This window comes from Petaurus breviceps, unplaced genomic scaffold (genome assembly GCF_028583685.1).
Source record: "Petaurus breviceps papuanus isolate PSGF00001 unplaced genomic scaffold, PetGlider_PUasm1.0 171, whole genome shotgun sequence".
NCBI classification, from domain to species: Eukaryota; Metazoa; Chordata; class Mammalia; order Diprotodontia; family Petauridae; genus Petaurus; species Petaurus breviceps.
The window spans coordinates 3,267,508-3,290,205 of NW_027185754.1; the positions used below are offsets into that span (position 1 = coordinate 3,267,508).

Consider the following 22,698-nt stretch of genomic DNA (forward strand, 5'->3'; position numbering starts at 1 on the left):
TGCACCATGCTTTTGTTTCACACTCTCACCATTTCTGTTATATGTAATGTTCCTTAGATGCTTACTGGTTGTGTGACCATGGGCAAGTCATCTGACTCCTATCAACCTTAGTTTCCTCCTTTGTAAAATGAGGATAATAATAGCCCCTACCTCCCAGGGTTGTTGTGAGGATCAAATGGGATAGCATATGTAAAGTGCCTTGCAAGTCTTCCATAAAGCATTACAGGAACAGCTAGGTGGCGCAGTGAATAGATCACCGCTCCTGGAGTCAGGAGCACTGGAGTTCAAATGCGGCCTCAGACACTTTAACACTTATTAGCTGTGTGACCTTGGGCAAGTCACTTAAACCCAGCTGCCCCTCCAAAAAAGAAAAAAAAAAAGGGGGAAAAAAAGCATTACACCAATGCTAGCCATTACAGTTCCTAACATCTACTATGTGGGCCCAAGGGTCCAGGAGGTCTGTCTGACTGGGAAAAAAAAGAACCTTGCAAGCAAATCCCATTCATTACCCATGAAAATAGAAATCATTGCCTGTTGAGAATAAAGAGGGACAATGTGGAAAGTAGTTGGCTGCTCAGTGCCCAGAGTGGGGATTTTCCAATGGGAAATTCATGGCATGTGTATGTCTAGGTTGCAGGTACTCCCCTCTCCTTATAAAGTACAAGGGGTCAGGCTTTGAAGCCAGAGATACTGAAGGCATGAAGAGCCATGCTCTTGATTTCCTTTAATCCTTAGCAATGAGAAAAAGCTTGCTGAATGCCTACAGATAACTAACGGAGCACACTGGAATGGTTCTGAATACATATGGCCCCAGCCCAGCAAGTTGTTCTTGAATATCCTACAGAATGACCTTGACCTATTCTCCCCAGCCATGTGGTACAATAGTGTTCTACACCCCCACTTCCCATCTATCAGCAGAAAGCCTGCTCAGCACCAGATTAAAAACAATGCTAAAGCCCCTGTGCTTGGAGTCCTTCATTTGTATTGGTGCCATGTTTAGTCAGTGGCTTTTGTAAAATTGATGAATATTGTCTAAAGGCAAGTGCAGACAGGCAAACAGATCTGTATCTCCTGTTATCCATTTAGCTTGACACACATGTGCATGGGAACTATTTTACCTCAATTCTTTCAGGACTGATGAAAAGTAAATGCAAGCAAAGTCATGAACTACGTCGTTGGAAAAGCATCACTGAATCTAATGCTGGGAGTTAATTAATGCTGCCCTCCCCCTGAAACAGACTGACCCTGGTACTTAGACACTTCAAGTCAATAAACAATTGTTGTACACAGAGCATCCATTAGAGACTGATGCTAAGAAATTGTTTTTGTAGCAAATCCCAAATAGCCGTGGGTGACCTAGTCCCGCCATGTTAATGGCAGTGGGAAAAGGATCATTTCTGAAGGATCTCTTTAATGAAAACAGTTGTCATTCTCCAGCCTCCAACATGCCACAATTACTTTTGGTATATTCTTCTGTGGAAAATTAGCATTTAAAGGCATCGTGGTAGGACAGAGTCAGAAGGGCAGGGTTTAAGTCTCAGATCTGACACGAACCAGTTGTGTGACCTTGGATAAATTAATCCCTTTCATTAGAGCCCAGTTTCCCTATATGTAAAATGACGGGGTTGGGCCAGATGATCTCTAAAATCCTTTTCAGCTGTAAAAGTCTAAGTTTTAGCCATGCTCATCATTTTGGTTGGAATCCTGGTAAAATTATCTGTTTCCATTGAAAATTGTAAGACAGGTATATAGTAGATAAAGGGCTAGACAGGGTATCAGATGGAAGACCTGAGTTCAAATCCAGGCTGAGACACTTACTAATTGCATAACTATGAACAAGTCATTTAATCTCCATCTGCCTGTTTTCCACATTTGTAAAATGGGAAAATCAGCATTTAAAGGCAATGGAGTAGAACAGAGTCAGAAGGGCAGGCTTTAAATCTTAAATCTGACATGAACCAGTTGTGTGTCCTTGGACAAATCACTTCCTTTCTTGGGACCCCAGCATTGTTGTCAGGATAAAATAAGATATTTGTGGAATGCTTGGCAAACCTTAAAATGCTAGATATTTTTTAAAAGGAGTTGTGAAGGATTGGTTAGAGATAGTGAAGATGGGGGAGTAGAAATCTCCTATGGAGATATTAATAATAACTGGCACTTAAATAACACTTTAAAAAAAGATGCAAACTCTTTCTATCCATTATGAAGGTTTATTATCATCACTTTACAAATGAGAAAACCAAGGAATTAGGGTTCAAGAGACTTGCCCATGGTCACACAACTAATAAATATGAGTCAGGACTTGAACCCAGGCCTTTCTTATTGAGAGTCCAACATTCTATCCTTTACATTGTGCAGCTATTTTTTAAAGAATGGGGTAGGAGGGGGCAGCTAGGTGGCACAGTGAATAGAGCACAGGCCCTGGAGTCAGCAGGACCTGAGTTCAAATGTGGCCTCAGACACCTGATACCCTTACTAGCTGTGTGACCTTGGGCAAGTCCCTTAATCCCAACTGCCTTGCCTTCCCCCCTCCAAAAAAAAAAAAGAATGGGGTAGGAGAAAAATTGAACTAAAAGCACAGGAATAGACTAGATTACCTTGTCTGACAGGGCCCTTCTAGCCTAGAGAGTCTCAGTCAGCTTTGCTGTGTAATCACATTTTCTCCTTGTTAATGAGAGAAATGAGAAACAGAGCTTTCAGCTACATCCTTCGAGTTCATGGCTAACTTTGAAATAGCAAGGTCTCTCAGGTACACTAGAGACCCAAGTGTGGTGGGGTGGGTTTGTTTCCCCGACAATCGCTAAGACCTGCCTTTCAAACACCACAGCACAATTCAGTGCCCTTGCAGTCCTGCAGGAAGTCATTATCTGCCAGCTCTCTGTCCCTCTTTCCCCACCAATTCCCCCTCCTCCCTCAACTCCCTTCTCTGCAGCCTTTTAAAGCAGGGCTGCTCACTTCCGCAGCAATCTGTGCAGCAATGCTTACTGGTGAGCCTTCCCTCCCCTTTATGGTTGTCAAATTGATTTCAGCACTGCCATACCTATGGCTCCCAATGAAACTTAATTAAAAATACCATTTAATCACAAAGTAACAATGGCAAACTGCATCAACTGTGTTACCACTCTCCCATTTTAATCCATATTGCTGCTCTCCAGCTGAATCTGTTTGGATGAGAATTGCCTTTTCAAATCAGAATACCCTTGCCTTCCCCTCCCTTGCCTCCAAGATCTCCCATATAAACAGTATTTAGAGTGGCACTGAGCCAAACGTATGCAGTTTGCCCACTGGTAAATCAGCCTTAACCAGGGGAGGGGGAAGAGAACAATGTTGCATTCAAAAACCATCGTCCCTTGAAACTCACCAAAAACCAAAATACCCTCAATCCCTCCTGAACATAGGGTATCTATTAAACAGGGCCTCCAGAATGGCATGTCCTTCCCAGTGTAGGAGGATCCTATGAGGGATAGAGAGCATCCTTCTCTGGGTTTCAGAAGCCCATTCCTCAAGTTGAGTTGCAGGCCATAGTGGGCTGGACCCTCACCCCTTTTCCACCAGAGAAACCCATGATATGGCAGGTGATTATAGTACATTGGGATATACTAGTGTGTTAGAAAGAGCACTGGATTCCAAGCCAGGACTTTGATTCAAATTCTGGCATTGCTACTTACTTCGTGTGTGACCTTGGGCAAATCACTTAATCCTATCTGGGCCTCAGCTCTCTCTCATCAGCAAAATGAGAAGGGGGTCATACTAGACGATTTCTAAGGCCTCTTTCAGGTTTAAATCCTATGATCCTATATGACTGTTACAGTCCCTTCCAACTCGAAATTCTATGATCCTTAGAAAGCTAATATTGATTGGATGCTGCTCAGGGCCAGAGACATTTTGGCTTTACTAAGTGCCTTAGATAAGGCCGGGACACAGCAGAAACCTATGCAGTATGATGAAAGGTGTCCACCTGCCCCCAAATATCCTCTATTACTTTTTACTGGTCTGCCACTGATGTTTGAAATTTTATTGCTCATTTCTTTGAGAACTGTCTTCTTTCTTTGATCTTTTAAGAATGTAAGTAACACCTGGACAGCATAAGAGCACTAGGGGCCTTGAAGGGCCATTTAAAGACGGAAAGGTAATGGAAAAGTATGCGTGTGTGCTCATACGCATGCAGCAAGGGTGGTTGTTAGTCCCCCCTAGACTTTTATTTAAATACTAGGTCTTTTGAAAGGTATGTGGTTAAACAAATTGTGATACATACAATCAGAGATTCAGAGCTGGAAAGGACATTAGGTACAGTTTAATCCGATTCCCTCATTTTGCACATAAGGAAAGCAAGGCCAAGAAAGGCTAGGTTACTTGCCCAAGGTCACAAAGCTAGTTTGTGTCTGAGGCAGGTATGAACCCAAATCTTGCATTTTAAGCTCTATGTCACATTGGCTTTCATGAACCCAATGGAATATTATTTCTTTATAAGAAATAATGATGATTATGAAAAATTCAGATGCGTAGGAGGACTTCTATAAACTGATGCAGGATGAAGTAAGCAGGACTAGGAATGTGATATATACGGTGACTACAATAATTTAAATCGAAAGAATAACATGCAATTGTTGTGTAATTAAAATGACCAAGCTTGACTCTGGGAAGAGATGTCACGTAGAAGCACCTTCCTCTTTTTAATAGACAGGAGAGGACTACGGCTATAGAATGTTTCATGTGAGGGCAGATGTGTCAGTTTTGTCGAATTTCTTTTTCTTCTTTTAAGCCTTTGTTACAAGTGAAGCTTGCTTAGGTCACCAAATCCAATCTCCTCATTTTATAGATGAGGAAAAAGAAACCCAGAGAGGATACCTGACTTGAACAGGGTCACACAGTCAATACATGCATAAGGCAGGACCAAAGGATCCAAAGCCATCTGGGGATCTGCACAGGACATTGCATGGCCTCCCCCCCCCCTTTAGTGCCCCCAGAGACAGGGATAAGCATGTGGACAAGATAAAAATATCTCATGAAGAGGAGGGAAGGAACAAGAGGAAATGGGGTGTACAGACTGAAGCAGGCAAAGAAGGTACCTGGTTCAAGGATCACACTAAGGACAGAGAGACACAAGGATCCCTACTCAGCTACTGACCTGCTGAGTGCTAAGCATGGATTATTGTGAGCCCTCTTGGATCTCCTGGAAGTCTCACCCAGGATAGTGCACTGTAATATTCCAAGTCTTAGTTTTTGCCTCAATTAAACAGTCAGGGGCAAACACAGGTTTCTTTCGTGGAGGGAATCATGGGAATGACAATAGTCAGAGCTGAGTAGATGGAGTGCTATAACAATGCTATACAGTTTTAGCCACCAATCCTTGATCCTTATGCATCCTTCAAATTCCAGATAAAAATTTTCTTCCTCCAAAAAGCATGCTTGGATTAACCCTACTCCATTCTGTCCTCTCCTTAATTCTGTATTTTACCTTTTATGGACTTAGCTTATGCTAGCATCAAAGACAGTTGTTTTTAAGTATTCTAAATGCATTTTCATGTCTGTATTATATCTGCCCTAACCAGATTATAAGCTCCCTAAAAGCAGGAATAGTGTCTCCTCCATTAGACTGGTAAAACCCAGAAGATGAGGATCATATCTGTTACCATTAGACTGGAGAAGGTATACGAGATCAGAAAACATGTTCTATCAGACTGACAGGTCCCCAAGGTTAGGTGCCATGTCTCCCCCAATAGATTATGAAAGTTTCTCAAAGGCAGGGACTTTCTTTTCCCTTTGTATCGCCATAGTGACAAAAATAGGGCCCACAGGGGATGCCCAGTCCATAGCCCTGTACAAAGAATGTCACGGTACATTGTCTCATCCTAGGAATTTGTTTACACCTCACCATTACTAATACTCAGACCTTTCTAGAAGGGCAACCTACTCATCTGGTTTGTGGCCTGGTCCTCAACTTCCTTCCTTTTCATCCTGTGCCCTTACTGCAAAGGACTTACAGGAAATAATAACTCTCTAAACTAAGAATTAGAAAGAACAGGCTTTCTGAGGCTTTTCCCTATGTTTATCAGATTAAAAGTATTTGATTTATTTTTCCTTTTGCTTCTTCTCTGCAGGGTCCTTAGTAACTAAGGGGGCTAAGGAGAAAAAAAGATAGGAAACAATAAAAACAAACATGCACATGGGCTTCTTGTACACTTTAGAGGGGCAAATTCAGCAAGTGATGAGAGTTCCCTTGACTCCAAGTTCAAGAAATATTTATAAGTACCTACTGGGTGGGAGATATCGTGTTGGGTGCTGGGGAAAGAAAGACAAAAATTAAAATAGTACCTGCCCTCAATGAGCTTATATTCAATGTGTATTTGGGTTAGTATATGCAATGTATGCACAGAGTAATATGAAATAATTCCAAGAAATAGAAAACACTAATAGCAAAAGGGAGGAGTTAAAGGGAAGGTTTCATTGCACTGTGAAGGGATTTGAAGAGGCAAAGGTGAGGATGGAGAGCATTCCATACACGGAGGACAGCATGTGAGAAGGCAAGGAGTAGGAGATAGAACGTGTACAGAGAACTGCAAGTACACACACACACACACACACACACACACTCCAGTGTAACTAGAAGGGAGAGTATATTCAGGGGAGTAACATAAAATAATACTAGAAATCCAGCCTATGCAAAAGGTTAAATACCAAACTGATTTTGTATTTTATCTGTTACAAGATCTAAGGGAGATGCTGAAGGTCTCTGACTCCCACCACCTCTTTCAGCCTCTCTTCAGACTGGTCCCACCCATGCCCATGTCAGTAGAAAGTTTAGAAGCAGGAATGGAATATGCTAAGTTTTGCTACCAGTAGGGTCTCTGTCCTCTGCAATGCCCTATAGCCTTTTGTGATTAAGCATCTTATATAGCTTCCAGAGAAGAGCTAACCCAGGCCCAGGTAAGGAAGAGCCTAGGACCCATCCTTAACCAAGAAGACCACAACACAGTCTCAGTTCAGAGCTCTTATATTTGGGGCCCCCATTCCTTTGCTGTTACAAGGTAGACAGTTCTCATAATCCAGTGACTAGGTAGTCAGTTGGAATCTTTGAACTTCCCACTGGTGTCCTTGCCTGAGCCCATAGCAGAGTCCAGATTCTGTAGCTGAAGTTTTTCCTTTGTTAAGGGAATTTCTTCTGAAAACGAGGTTTCAACCCAAGTGGCAGTGTTCTTCCCTAGGGCTTTGCTTTCAGGAGCTGACCTTGGAGTTCCAAAATAATGTTGCTAAGATCAAATGGCAACGGCATCTCAGGATCATCATCTTCCCAATATGGCCAGCATATTGGTCTCTGGTCCTCTGGTAAATTTTGGGCGATTCGAGATTGGCACCTAGGAGAATAAGAGCAGGTCATTATTTACCCATGGAAAACAATTCCCTCAAGATGCAAACCCTAAGAGAATGATTAAAATCTGAATGTTCCTAAGATACTAATCAATGAGGAGAAGGAAAAATGAAGTAACTGTTCCCTATGCAGGAGGGAAGTTGGTCTGTGATTAGGAAGAATTGTTCACTTCCAGTGATAGTCCTTCCTTTTCATCATTCAGATCTGTGTTATCTAGAGGGATGTCCCAGAAAGCCAATCACAAAGAATATTTAGTTGCTCGGGCTTTTTTTATTATTATAGTGAATTATTTTTTCATTATCTCAACTGTTATTTAAAGTGTGTGATTAAACCATTATCAGATTTAAATGTTTGTGGGATTTCAATGTATTACTAGATTACTGAGAAAGATTAAACTGAATTTACTGCACTAAGGGTCCAAGGATAGATTAAACAATATAACAGATCAGGATTGACTTTGTAGATTCTAGAGATTTGCACATGTATCCTTCTGCCTCGCTCTGAAAAAGGCACTCCAAGGAGAGATCATTTTATAAGGATGTATGCAAATAGAGGTTAATAATCATTTCCACTGATGAATAGGTGGGGAAAACTTCAACAAAATTAAATTAAGAGGCTAGCGAAGAGTTAGTCCCTAGGGAAAACACTTAAATCACAGTTTTTATTAAATGGATTATTCATCAATACTAGAGGACTTAATTATCATATGCAACTAAATTACAGACTTGCAGGAGAAAAGTTGGGACAACATCACTATACCTGGGCAGATTCCTGTCACACAAAGAGAAGATTATTTATAGATAACCTGAGAATATCCAATAGCTTTAGCTGTGCTCGTTGATAAAATGGGGCATGAGGACCCTGTTCTATGGAGTTAGAGTGAGAAGTGACTAAGATACTTGGTGGTGAAATGCACTGAAACCCTAAATCAATGCCCGATGACATTACTATTACTGTTATAGGGGGAAGAGGGGTCACAGTGGGAGGACAGAGAGTTCATTTAGACCTTATGCAAAACTGGGAATATTCAGTAGATAGAAGAGCTAAAGCAACGCAACTCAGAAACAGAGATGGATGGTTATTGGCTCATCCTTCCCCATATTCAGCATAGGCATAGAAATGTGGATCTTGGGAGTCCATTTGGAAAAGTCTTGTGCAATTCCCCCTCTTCCTTTCTTCTCTCTCTCAATCAATAAGCAAGTGGTCACAGCCAACATTATTTGTCTTCTGGCCATGTAGGATGGACCATAAAGAGATCAAAGTACATAACATCCTGGCCCCATTTCGAAGACTTTGCAGTGGAAAGATGCCTCCTTCTCTGGGGAATTATTAATGGCACAGGGCTCCCACGGGAAAACATACTTCAACTTTACACCTATTTTTGCGGGTGGTTAATTGCCGCACCAGCATCTTGTGCACTCCATCCATCGTACATTACAGCACAAGGACAGTATTAACACATAACATTCCAATATATCTTCAGCTCTCCGCATCAGGCCCTGATAATAGCATCTGTTAACATGCACTAAGTACTATTATGTAGCACATCACTTCATAAATAATAAGATTAGCTGACCTCGGGGGCCCCGAGAAGAGTAATGTGTTTAAATGTTCTCATTATTTATTTAAAACAAGAATTAAAGCAACAGAAGCTACTTTTGACAATCCTCTTAGCATAAATATTAAACTGTTTGCATTGATAAGCCAGAAGAACAGGATTTGTTTTGCAGACTGCTCTATAATAGGTGTTTTAGAAAATGCAGCTTGCTGTCTGAGTTCTGAGAGGTGCTTAGCTGATTGTCTCATCATTGTTCCAAAGACATTTTCTAAATTACATGAAAGGAACATGAGGAAAAATTAATATTCAAGGGAAGCTGCAACTAATTACAACAGAACTCAGCAAGGCTTTCAAATCATGCTTTATTTCTGTCTCAGTACCAAACAGTATGCTCATTTTGCTGGGGAGGGTAAGATATTCCAAATTAAGCATTTCAATCTAAAAGTGGATAAATTAACCGTGTACACATTATTTTGGCTGGCAGATTGAAGAGCTGTGATAGTGAAGATTCACTAAGAATATTATGAAGCTTGTAAAAGTCAATTAAAAATGCATTCTCACTTTGAATTTCAAATGGAAAGTGGTTTGGGCTTTTTTTTTTCATTTTAAGAATGTATCAGAAGTATTAAAGTCTGACACAGAGGTACACTTAGCAGCATTCCTTCTTCCTCCTTTTTTCATCTTCCACATTGCCTTCCATTGCATTTGGCTTTGTATTTGAGGGCTGGTATTTGGCATTTGCATTTCAGGCATCTGGGAATTTCTGCCTCTTAAGACTATCAAGTCTGCTCCTCACTGGGGGATGAAGCTTGCTGGGGAAAATAGCTTCCTAGGTTTCTCCTACTGTTCTTCCCAGAGAAGGGAAATGGTTCCAAAGGACTGGCTGTTGGTTCATGTGACTTAGAATAATAACAAAAAGCCTGTCTCTTGCTCTTTGTGGCAGTCATAGGATGGGATCATTTATCCCACTTGTTTTAGCTGAATCAGGAGTAGGACCTCTTCTACTTCGTTTTAGAAAATTTTTTTTAAAAGTATCACAGCTCTGAACTTTCAGGCCTTGCTCATGAGTTCTTTTTTTTTTTTTTTGCTCTTTGGAGGGCAATTGGGGTTAAGTGACTTGCCCAAGGGCACACGGCTAGTTTTTGTGTTGTGTCTGAGGCTGAATTTGAACTCAGGTCTTCCTGACTCCAGGGCCAGTACTCTATTCACTGTGCCACCTAGCCGCCCTGAGTTCTTTTCTTAATGGCTAAGAAATTATCACTAATTTTCTTGATGCTGATTAGACTCTATACTGCACTCCACGCTTGGTTTGCTATATTTACTTGTAAGAAATGGGCCTCCAACATGCCAGCTGATAGCCAATCCCTAATTCAAATAATACTGTCTGATTTTCAACACCATACCAGACTATGGAACAGAGGAGAATAGAGGGAATATGATAAGAATTAAGTTTTGATCATTCTGTCAGGGTTGTAGGGAAGCAGGGACATTCACTTACTGCTGGCTGGAGCTGCAAACTGGGAGACATTTTTGGAGCCCAATCTGGCAGTATGTAGTAAAATTTACAGATTCTACCCAATAATTCTATTCTTGGGAATATATCCCGAAAGTGTTATTTAAAAACAAACAAAAAGAGTTGTCTGTTTAAAGATTTTCACAGCAGTATTATTTATAATTACAAAAACCCCTCAAAATTGGAATCAACTTAAATGTGCAATAATAAGGGAATAGCTAAATAAATTGCGGTACATAAAAGTCAAGCAATAATAGAATGTAATTAAAACTTAAGAGGATGAGAAACATAAAAAAATCTGGAAAGAAGAGACAAAAGTCTATGGAATATTGGTCTTGCTTCATGGCCCTTGGCTCCTTTCTCTTCTCTTATGTTTCCTTACCAGGCAAAATGTCTGCTGTTTCCCCTCCCCAAAGAGCAGTAACAATGAAAATAACAATAACTATACCAGAAGCTCAATAGAGTGCTTTAATATTAATAGAACATTTTCTACAAAAAGATCCTATAAGGCAAGGACTGAAAGCATTATCCCTACTTCACGGAAGAAGATACTGAGGCTCACAATGCTCACCCAGGATTGCAAAACTAGTAAGTGTCAGAATTGGGACACCCTTAGGGGGCTGGATAGTGTGTGTCCAGAGAGGGAATGAAAATGAACACAAAACTTTCCTCTCTGGTTTGGGCAAATTTTCTGACAGGCTACACAGTGTATGTTTAGGTGGCTAGTTGAGTTTCCAAATTGATCTTTGGACAAAAGTAAACAATTTGTGATACTGAGAGTTAAAAGACCCCTCTAAAAAGTTGCTGCAAATTCCCTTAATCCAGGCAAGTGTATAGTTCTTTCATAGCTAACTGCCTCTCCCCTTCTCCTCCAAGGAAATTGTTCAATGACAATTCAATTCAATAAGCACTAGAAAAAGATAGAAAGACAAAGGAGGGAAAACTAGGCTCTGCCCTCAAGGAGCTTATAGTCTATTTGAAAAAAAAAAAGCACTGGATTTCAAGTCAAAGGACTTAAGCTCAAATTTAAGTTCTCCCCCTTAGCACTTGTGCACCCCTGGACAAGTTATTTAACTTCTCCTGAACCCAGTCTTCCAAATTGTGAAATGAAGAGATCATTCTCAGAGGCTTTTGAAGAATCTTTCTAGTTTTAACTAACCATGACCTTATTTCCCCATTTGAAATATGGTCCCTCTGAGCCACATTATCATTTCATTCCAAATCCTTGCATATCATCACTTCTCCTGAAGAGCAACTTAAACCCTTCTCAAGATGGCAAGTGACCATGGATTATTTGCTCAGGACTTATTGACCTTTTCCTGGAGTACTTGGCAAGACTCCTACTAAATGAAATATGATAATGATACTGGATAAGATAGCTCATATTTTATTGCATTTTAATAACAATAGCTCACATTTATAGTGTTTTTTAAAGTATTTCTCTATACTTCTATGATTCTCCATCGGGGCCACTTCTCCCTTTTTCCTAGGGTAAGCTGGAATTCAGAACTCTCTGGAATATTTAAGTTCTAGCTTAGTTTTTAAAAAGGTATTTTATATTCTGTAGTCCACTAGTGAGAGACTATACCATTTGCAAGCTAGCTAGGTGAACACAGTGTGCATAGTGTTAATATCCCCATTTTGCAGATAAGGAAACAGTGTCAGTGAGGCTAAGTGCTTTACTTTAAGCTTATACCCTTGGCAAGAGACCCAGCCTAACCACATTAAGCCAGCCTGCGGAAAGAGAAAGCAGTATAGGCCTCCATCTTTCAGACCTTCATCTCCATCCCACAACACAGAAATATTTGGATCTTAGCCATGCAGCTAACAGAAAAATCTTTACTTAATCCATCCCCTCCAAGTCCCTTAATTACTAAATGAATAGTTCTCCCCTAATGCCTTAGTGACATAACACTAAACCACCAAAAGGCCTCTCCTAACCTGGCTGCCAGAGTCTGCCCAGAGTCACTCCCCAAGCAGGTATAACTCCCAGACCCTGACCTTCCTCCACCAGCAGCTGATTTCCCTCAGGGTTGCACTTACATTTGGATGATCAGGGTTTCAGCTACATTAGTGGACACTGGTCATGATGCTAAAATTAACCACTTTAGCTAAAGTGTGTGTTAATTATGGGTATGCAAGCAGTCAATAAAAGGTTAATGCAAGAGTCAAAGGATAAATTTCTTTCTCTATTGCATCACCCCACAGACTAAATGACTAACATTATGCTTTGTGTTTTTAATCAATAGGTTTTACAGTAATGTGTGAGCCATTGATTTAAAAAAAAAACACACACACACAGAGTATTCTCTGCCCCTAAATTTTGCAACCAATAAGGAAGCAGTAGTAATGGCTTAATGACATTTATTGAAATGACAAGAAAACAAGTTCACATAAAATTCTGACTGATTCAAGAACATGATTGCACACATGCTAAAAAAACCAAACCCAACCCAACCCAACCCAACCCGTGTCCTTAACTGAGAGGTGCTGCTGAGAAGCCAATGGAATAAGGTTAAAAGAGAGAAGGTGTCCAGTGATATGCCGACAAATATTTAGCATCTGGTTCTCAGGGTATATTCATGATACACTTTTAAAATGAATCCACATTTTTAACATCTTCTCCATCACTTTCTTAAGTCTAGACAATCGAAAAATGACCAAATCAAGCCCTGATTTATAACATTTGCTTATTTCCAAGGTATAAATACTCACGTTACAAATTTAGTCATCAACTGATCTGGCTGGAGCCAGGAGGTACTCCATAAAATATTGGGAGAAGTTGGCCAACATTATAATAGGGAATCTCACTTTTGTATAGTGCTTAAACTTTTTCAAAGCACATTGAAACCTATTATCTTGTTCCAACAGCAAACATTTATTAAGTGCCTACTGTGTGCAAAGCACTAAGGAGTCACTGGGGGAGATCAGAAACTTTAGGTAAAACTAGATGACTTCTAAGGTCTCATTCAGCTCTAAATCCATGATCTTCTGAGCCTGTCCTCATGGAGCTTATAGTCTAGTATATTTGATCCTCACCTGCCCTGTGAAGAGGTAGAGAAAGTATAATTATCCATTTTATAGACAGAGAATTAAGATGCAGCATTACTGAAGCATGTGTCAAAGGGCATATAAAGCGATAGTGAAAGATAGACGTGGCTGGTGCCTCTCTTTCAGGGCTGCTTTGTGATAAATACTACACAGGAGCAACTGTGTAGGACAATCACTCAACAATTCTAGATGCCCTGCTCATGCCCAGTGCTGTGCAGGCAACCTGGTAAATGGAGGAAGAATGGAGTGAGCAAGCATACAATGCAGGAAGCTCCAGGTGTGGAGTCACAGGACTTGGGTTCAAACCTTGGCTCTACCATTTACTGCTTCTGTGACCTTGATTAAGTCACTCGACTTCTCTGGGCCTTAGTTTTACTCATCTTTAAAATAAGGGAAACAGACTTAGAACAGTGGTATCAAACTCAAATAGAAATGGATCCCCGAATCTTCTTGAGTTCAAATCTGGCCTCAGACACCTGTATGACCCTGAGCCACACTTAACCTCGTTTGCCTCAATTTCCTCATCTGTAAAATGAGCTGGAGAAGGAAATGGCAAACTACTCCAATATCTCTGCCAGAAAACCCCGTTGGGTCACGAGTAGTCAGACGTGACTGAACAACAATTATAATTCTGTACTTTTATTCATTTTGTCAAGCCTTTCTCAATTACATTTCAGTTTGGATCAGGCTTACCCTGCAAGTTTTGACACCTCTGATCTAGATAACTTCTTAGGTCCTTTCTAGTTCTTTTGAACGTGTGATCCCAAAAGACAGTCCAACAGGATGGGGGTGGGGACACACATTTAATTTTAACAAACATTTATGAATTACCTATTATGGGAAAAGTATTAAGATACATGCTAGGAATTCATAGATGAAATAAAAGTGATACATCCTTTGTCTTCAAGGATCCTATGGTATAATTTATTAAATATATAATACATAAAGTGCTGTTAAGAAGGTAGAAGTTGGCATTTGGACAGCAGTCTGTGGCTCAGAACAGCTGTTTCTTTTTTTCTTCACTGGCTGAGCCTACCACCTCGCCCTCACCAGCATCACAGCCTGACTAAAGGAGCCAATCCCGTGAGGTTCTTCACCAACGACATTTTTGCCTTTTACCTTGTTGCTATTTAACAAACGATGGCAGAGTAGTTATGAAGCAAGCTATGCTTCTCTTTGGGTCTTCTCCTTCCTAATTTTGGTGCTTTTTGTTCCGTGGCGCTTCCCTAAATGGCATTCAATATGCCATTGGATCAGGCACTAGCTTGGAGTCAGGAAGACGTGAGTTCACATCCTGCCTCTGGAGCCTTGCTAGCTGGGTGACCCCAGTCCAGTCAAGGCCCTTTGTTTCTTTGGGCTTCCACTTTCTTACCTGATATTCTCATCTCATTTGAACTGGAGACCATCTAAGATCCCTTTCAATTCAAAATTGATGACCTCATGGTCCCTGCCTGATAAGGATTCACAGCATCTTGAAATCTCAGACCTGGAAAAGTCCATGCAGGACATCTAGTCCAACACATAAGCAAGCAGGAATCTTCTTGACAAGATCATATAGTACCTAGACATGTGCTTTTTCTTAAGTCACTGTCTTGAAGAATGTCAGTTTTGCCTTGGTTAATTTTTTACATACTTCAGGCTTGTCTCCTCAGCTGGACTGTAAGCTTGAGGGCATGGATTGCCATTTCACACTTTGGATTGTCCTACAGCTTCAAGTAAAGTCACTTTAACATATTAAACAGTCAATGAATATCTCTTGTTGTCATTGTTATTCTTTTGTGGGAGGAGCTAAGAGAAGCCCTGAATTTGCCAATGATTGATTGAACCTAGGCAAAAAACCACTGAGGTTTGGAAAGCCCCACCAATCATTCATTAGCTGTCAAATATGATAAACACGCAGTAAGGAAAGTGACTCCCCCATTATTCTTCAGTCTTTCAGGGATACTTCTAACAATCAACACAAACCTAAAACCTAAAACCAATAGCTCATAATCCCATGTGACACTTCATTAAACAGATAATGCTCCAAGTTCTACATGGAGAAAGGGTTTTTAACGTGAGTGTTTGTGTGTGTGTGTGTGTGTGTGACACCCCATCAGCAGTCTGGTGATGCCTATGGACCTTTTCTCAGGATGATGTTTTTAAATGTACAAAATAAAATACATAGCATTACAAAGAAAACCAACTGGAGGGAAATAAAGATGTAATTTTTTTTTTCCCCACCCAAGTTCACAGGCCCTCTAAAATCTATGCACAGACTTTTATTGGTCTTAACTTTAGATCAAGAACTTCTATTTTAGACTGATTTTTCCCCCCTAATCAATCGATCAATCAATCAACAAGCTTTATGTTCCAGATACTGTACTAAGCTCTGGGATACTAAGATATGTAAAAATAGCTCCCACTCTCAAGGAACTTACATTTTAATGGGGAAGACAATATGGAACCAATGAGGTACACACGGAATATATACAGAGTAGATGGAAGACAGACTGAGAATGGAAGGGATAAGCACCTGGAAGACCAGTAAAGAGCTCCTGAAGAAGGTAGGATTTGAGCTGAGTCTTGAAAGAAGTCAGAAAAACTAAGAGGTGGAGGTGAGAGGGTAGGGCATTCCAGGCATGGGGACACCCAGGGCAAAGACAGGGAGACTGGTGATGGAGTGTTATGTTCAAGGAACAGCAAGGAGGTGAGTATGTCTGGAATATAGAGTGTGTGGAAGTAATCATGAGCCACTGGAGCTCATGGATGTGGTAAGATCTATGTCTTGGAAAAATCACCTTGGTAGCTGAATGGTGGATGAATTGGAATGGGGAAAGAATTGAAACATGGGCTTGACTACAAATAGCCAGGTGGGAGGTGATGGGGGCCTGAACTAAAGCTGTGGCTATGCAGAAATGGGGGGTATATATGAGAGGCTATGATGGTAGAAATGACAAAATTTCATGACAGATTTTATAAATGGGAAAGACTGAGGAGTCTAAGATGATAGGTTTGGAGCCTGAATTACTAGAAGGATTGTAGTACCTTTGACAGTAATGAAAAAGTTGGAAGAGGGGAGAGTTTAGGGGAAAAGATTCTGTTTTAGACACATTGAACTTCAGACATTCAGTTTTATATGTTCAAAGTTCAGTGAAGGATATAGGACTGAACTTCAGGAGAGAGATGGTAATAGATCTAAGAATCCATTGTATAGAGATATGATAACTAATGGGAGCCAATGAGATCACCAAGTGAGAGACAATGGAGGAAGAAGAGAATGCCCAGGACAGAGCCCTGGAGGATACACAAGGTTAGTGGACATGACATAGATGAGGAACCAGCAAAGGAGGGACACACAAGATTGGCAAGCATGACATGGAAGAAAAATTAGTAGACATAGAACCAGGAGACAGCAATGTCATGACAACCTAGAGAGGAAAGACATCTAGAGAAATAGGTGATCAATACTGTCAAATGCTACAGAGGGGTCAAGAAGAATGAGGCCTGAGAAAAGGCTATTAGATTTGACAATTAAAAGATCATTGGTAACTTTGGAGAATGATGAGGCTGGAAGCCAGACTGCAAAGGGTTTAAAAGAGAGTGAGAAGAGAAGAAGGAAAGGCACTAAATGTGGATACATTTATCTGAGAAGGGGGGAGGATGGTACCTAGTGAGAACACTGAGATCAAATGAGGGTTTTTAAAGATGATGGAAACATAGGTGTGTTTGCAGGCATTAAAGAAGGAGCCAGGAGATAGGGAAAGACTGAAGATAAGAGAGTGAAGAAGAACCTGCTAATGAAGTGGGAATTGGGTGGGATCAAGGTACATGAAAAAGGGGCTGGGCTTGCCAAAGAGAAAGGTCACTTCTCCATCAAGACCAGAGAGAAGGAAGGGAGAGTGGGAGAAGATTTCTGAATGATGTAAGATGATGAGGAGTGGAGAATGGAAAGCTCTGTACAAATAGCCTCAATTTTTAAAAACTGAAATATAAGATTAGGTACTTAGCGAAGAGTGGAGGGAAGACATACTACTTCTTTGATCAAAACTTGTCTCATCTATATAACATTCCTTCAGGGCCCTGCTTTCTGCTGGATGACAAAGGGTGGTAATGGGCTATTAATCATATAAGTTAATCCCGGTTAGCATTAGGCAATTAATAAATTACTGTTCCTGCACCACCACCACCCCTCCTTATCCCCACCCTACCAATATAACAGTGGCTTAACCTAGTTAAAAATGAACGTTTTTTCTCAAGAAGTTTCTTAAGGAATGACAAATGACAAATTTTGACAAATGACTTCCAAGATTTCACATAAAGCTGAAAGTGACGGGATAGAAAGAGTACTGGATTTGGGGTCATCATTACAGTTAGAAGATATTTTAAAAGTCATTGAGTTGGGGCGGCCAGGTGGCTCAGCGAGTAAGAGCACCGGCTCCAGTGTCGGGATGACCTGGATCAAATCCGGGCTCAGATGCTCAGCACCACACCCAGAAATAATAACTGGCCATGTAACTTTGAGCAAGTTACTTAACCCCAATTGCTTTAAAAAAAAAGTCATTGAGTTTAAGTCCTCATTTTACAGATGAGGAAACTGAGGCAGAGAAGTTAAGGGACTTTTCCAGGATCACATGGCTATTAAGGTGAGATGCAAACCTAGGTCCTCCTGACTCCAATACCAGCACTCTATGGCTTATATACTACATTACCCAGGTTTGAATCCTGTTTTTGCTTTTTGAGTAAGGCATGCTCCCTCTCTGGGTCTTAGTTTTTTCACCTGTAAAATGAGGGTCTTGGATTCAATGACCTCTATGATCCCTTTCGAATCTAAATCCTGTGATCCTAAGTCATCCTAAATAGGAGAACTGCCTACGTCTCCCATCTGAAAGACTGGCCCCAAGGATAGGCCTCATTAGATTCTTCTCCCTGCTTCAGGAGCTTGGCTTGCTACTGGAGCCATTTAATACGTAAAAATGTATGGCCTGCCACTGGGGTTTAAGACCATTGGGTAGAAGGCTGAGAACAATTTTATACACAAGTCCATTTGTCGGCTTGTCAGTTACATAACAATGGTGATGAATGGGCCACTTTGACATCTGAACATTCTGGAGCTGCTGACCTCTGATCTGCAGTCACATGAGAGGGTCACCTGAAACTCGCATGGCTTCTCCCGGCCTATAGGTAACAATATAAAGGTCAAGCAGGCTGGATGATTCTATGCACCATGTCTGGGGCAGCTCAGTTATAAGCTTAAGGGTATGCCGTGTAGGATTCCCCAGCACACAAAGCTGGGGAACTACTGCAGAAATTTGCTCAACAAAAGATATACAATTTCAAAGGAGTCTAAAGTAACTTTCCTTGCAATTGAATAGAATGAGCTCATTATTTTTAAAGGACAACAATGAAAACAAACACTTTGCAGGAAAATATATTCTGCTTGGGACTCTGCAGTCGGGAGGGCACATATACAGGCGTGTGAGTTAATGAGTGATATTAATGCGATGCTTTCAACATGGCAGAAGGTCCAATTTGATGCAATTACTGGAACAAAATCCCCACTGTGTGGTATCAAGCCCTCCTTTCAGCCATGGAATATCTTGCTCCTCTGCTCCTGTCAGCCAAGGCCCCCACCAAGGATCACAGCATCACTCATTGAGCAGGGATTACTTGCTCTTGAAGAAAGTTAACCCCTTACAAACTTCATGGGTTCCCTACTTCCCAGGACAGTAGTATAGTTTAATGGAAAGAAAAGTATATTAAGAGGATAAGAAGATTTAGGTTCAAATACAGGCTCTACCACTTCCTAGGATTACAGATAAGTTAAATAACCTCTCTGACCCTTATCTAGAAAATGAGTTGGTTGGATCAGATCATTTCTAAGGTTCATTCCAGCTTCAGATCCAATGAATGGAGTTTGTGGAGGAAGACCCTGAAATTTGAAAAAGATAACCAAACAACCTAAGGACAGATATTCATGGTAGTAGTGATTTTTAAAAGGCTCAGTGTATTATCCCTCCTAGATAACAAGTTTTTAAAGAGAAATCCTATCAGAGACCTCTCTTCGTCCCTCTCTTTCCTTCCTTCCTTCCTTCCTTCCTTCCTTCCTTCCTTCCTTCCTTCCTTCCTTCCTTCCTTCCTTCCTTCCTTCCTTCCTTCCTTCCTCCCTCCCTCCCTCCCTCCCTTCTTTCCTTCCTTCCTTCTTCCCAATTTCATTTACCCCTAACACAATAGCAGGCTGATATAATGTATGTGTCAGTGACAATAAGCAAAAGCCAAACTGTTATGTCACCCTCTAAAGCCCATAAACAGTGTCTCTCTAAGAAGGGACCCACATCATGGATGGAGCTAATTCACAACACAATTTTCTGTCTGCCACATGTTATTTCAATTCAATTAAAAAACAAATATACAGACAAAAACACTGAGTAAATGCTTACTGGGCAGTTAGGTGGCACAGTGGATAGAGCACCAGGTCTGGAGTCGGGAAGACTCTTCTTCCTGAGTTCAAATCTGGCCTCAGGCACTCTCTAGCTATGTGACCCTGGGCAAGTCACTTCACTCTGTTTGCCTCAGTTTCCTCATTTGTAAAATGAGCTAGAGAAGAAAATGGCAAACTACTCCAGTATCTTTGCCAAGAAAACCCTAAATGGGGTCATGAAGAATCAGACATGACTGAAAGTGACTGAACAAAGTGCTTTCTGTGCACAAAACATTTTTTAGATGCTGGGGATAAAAAGGCACAGTTGAAATAGTCCTTGCCCTTTAGGAGTTTACATTCTGCTGGGGAGAGTGATGCAAACATAAATAAACATATCATAAGGAAAACTGAAGAGGAAGACTACCCTGTCACAAATTTCCCTTATTTTTCTAGGTGTTGGCGCAGGAGTGAGAGGATAGAGATCAGGGAAGGCTTTACTGAGGAGGTGGCACCTGAAATGAGCCTTGAAAGAAGAAAGCAATTCTGGGATGCAGCAGTGAGGAGGAAGGCATTATAGATGTGGGATAGGGCTTATTGAAATGTGTAAAAGCAGGAGATCTAGGTTAACTTTCAACACTGGGGAACAGTCAGAAATCAAGTTGAGCTGGAAGGGGAATATGAACTAAGAATGGAAAGGCAGGTTGGAGGCATATTGTAGAGGGTCAGAAACGCTGGACTCAACAGACTGAAAAGTTAAAGATGGACAACTGGCAAGTGGAGCACATTCTACTGTTAAACCTGAGAGACAGACAAGACAAGGCAATGAACCTCTAGCAATGCCACTGGTAGGACAAAATTTGTAGCTGTTCTGAGAGTCAAAGGATCAGAATGCTGGCAAAAAAAGAGCTACATTAGGCTTGCAGTATGGACTTTCAAGTTTGGCTGCTGACTCTAAATAAGGAATGACTCAGTCACTACAGGTACCATCACCTACTAGGGCCTCCCCTATGCCAACACTTCCCAATCTCTACTCTGCAGAACCCTGAGGTTCTACCACCTGGGAAGAGGCACATGTGAGAAAATGCTAGTGTTAGTGATATGTTCCTTGCAAAAATATCAGAATATGTGTTCTGAAAATACTTAGGTAGCACCTACTCTAGGACACTGCAAATGCCTTGTATTTGCAAAATGGTATTTGCAGGTTGGGTCCCCAGAAGTGGCTGCTACCTTGAGCTTTAGTGGTAATTTTGCAGTTCTGTTCTTCTCTCACATAGGGGTTCCATCACCTGTGAAACGTGGTTATATGAGAAAAATTTCAATACTAGTGATTTTCCAGGGTATATACATACATGTGCATATACATGTGTGTACATACATGCACATGTATATATACACATACACCATATACAACACAGCATATATGTGTGTATATGTATATACACACTGTAGACTATATATATAGAGATACATAAAACATAAATTTTGCCGTTTGAAAGTGTCTTAATTTCCTCAATTTTCCTACAAAACATACCCAAAATGCCTCCATTGTGGGAGTATCCTATACTCCCCAAACCTTCCAACTGGTATCAAAGAATTCTGTAGATTCCAAAGTGTGCCATGGTCAAATTAATTTGAGGGAATGCTGTTCAAGAAGGGATGAGGAAAACGTTGTTGACTCCGCTTCTAGCATGGTGTCATTACCATTTTTCCTGGTTTTGGTCACAATGGCTTACAGTCCCTCACTTGAGTTACTTAAAATTTTAAATCTGTCATTTCCTTGTTGTCTTGAGGTTATCTCATTCTCTAGCCACTAACATTTGCTTACGGCTTGACCTTGGAAAAGATAAGTAAGCTCTATTTTCTCCTCTGTCAAACAGAGAACCACAGAGGATTAAAAATCATACTTGGTGAACACAACCTCAGAAAGAATGCCCCTGGCCACCTAATCATCACACACTTGGTTCTAGAAGAGAATAACTGGTCTTGTACAGGGAAAGGGGAGAGGCCCTTGTGCTTGCTACGTGCTAGGTAAGGGTGGTAGAAAAAAGTCACACTTGATCCTTTGCAGGCGTGACATTTTCAGACTTACTGCTGCTCCTTACTTAATGCTTTCTGATTTCCTGGAACTAAGAAGGTCATACTGAATCAAAGGACATCAGCTTGTGCAGAATGCCATTATGGGGGAGTTGGGAAGAAGGAGCTCTATTACAAGTCACCTTTCCAGTTCTCTCAAACAAAACTATTAATGGAGAAAGTCAGCCTCTTACTGAGCATTACAGGAGAAAGGTCGCCTGGGAAACGACCAGGGCTCTGTGGCTAGTCAGGACAGCATGGCAATGACTTGATTAGCTGATATAACCTCCTGCCCTTGCAGAGGGCCTGCTGGAAGGCTGGATTCCTCTGCAGACTGCTAAGCTGGAATTCACACTTTTCAGAAGAACTTTATGGCAGACAAGACCATCTGGGAATTCACATGGAATACTTTATTGAGGGTTCACTATGATTCCTCTGCAGAGCTAATAGGTTAGCTCAGTGGAGATTGGATGACTTGGGACAATTTGGAGCCATAAATTTAAATCACTCTTTATGTCTAGAGATGGACCTGGAAAGGCCCTATGCTTTAGTAAGGTCAGGGCCTGCTTCAGCAAAGTAAAGAGTCACTTATAGTGTAATAAGAATACTGTCCAGGGATTTGTAGGTTTTGGGCCCAAGTCCTCTTCCTACCACTCACTTGCTATGTGCCTCAGCAGCTGGATGGTATAGTGGATAAAATACCTGCCTGGAATCAAGAAGACCTGAGTTCAAAT

General features: G+C 41.0%; 1 protein-coding gene across 7 annotated transcripts in view; it reads right to left on the reverse strand.

Moving 5' to 3' along the window:
- Window positions 1-6,978: 6,978 nt before the first annotated feature.
- Window positions 6,979-22,698, reverse strand: part of FTO (FTO alpha-ketoglutarate dependent dioxygenase) — a 431,971-nt gene continuing 416,251 nt past the window's right edge. For all 7 annotated transcript variants that reach the window (XM_069082477.1, XM_069082479.1, XM_069082482.1 and 4 more), the window contains one exon: window positions 6,979-7,355. In XM_069082477.1, the coding sequence (XP_068938578.1) occupies window positions 7,202-7,355 (154 nt within the window). In that variant the 3' untranslated portion in view covers window positions 6,979-7,201. The remainder of the gene's footprint in view (window positions 7,356-22,698) is intronic.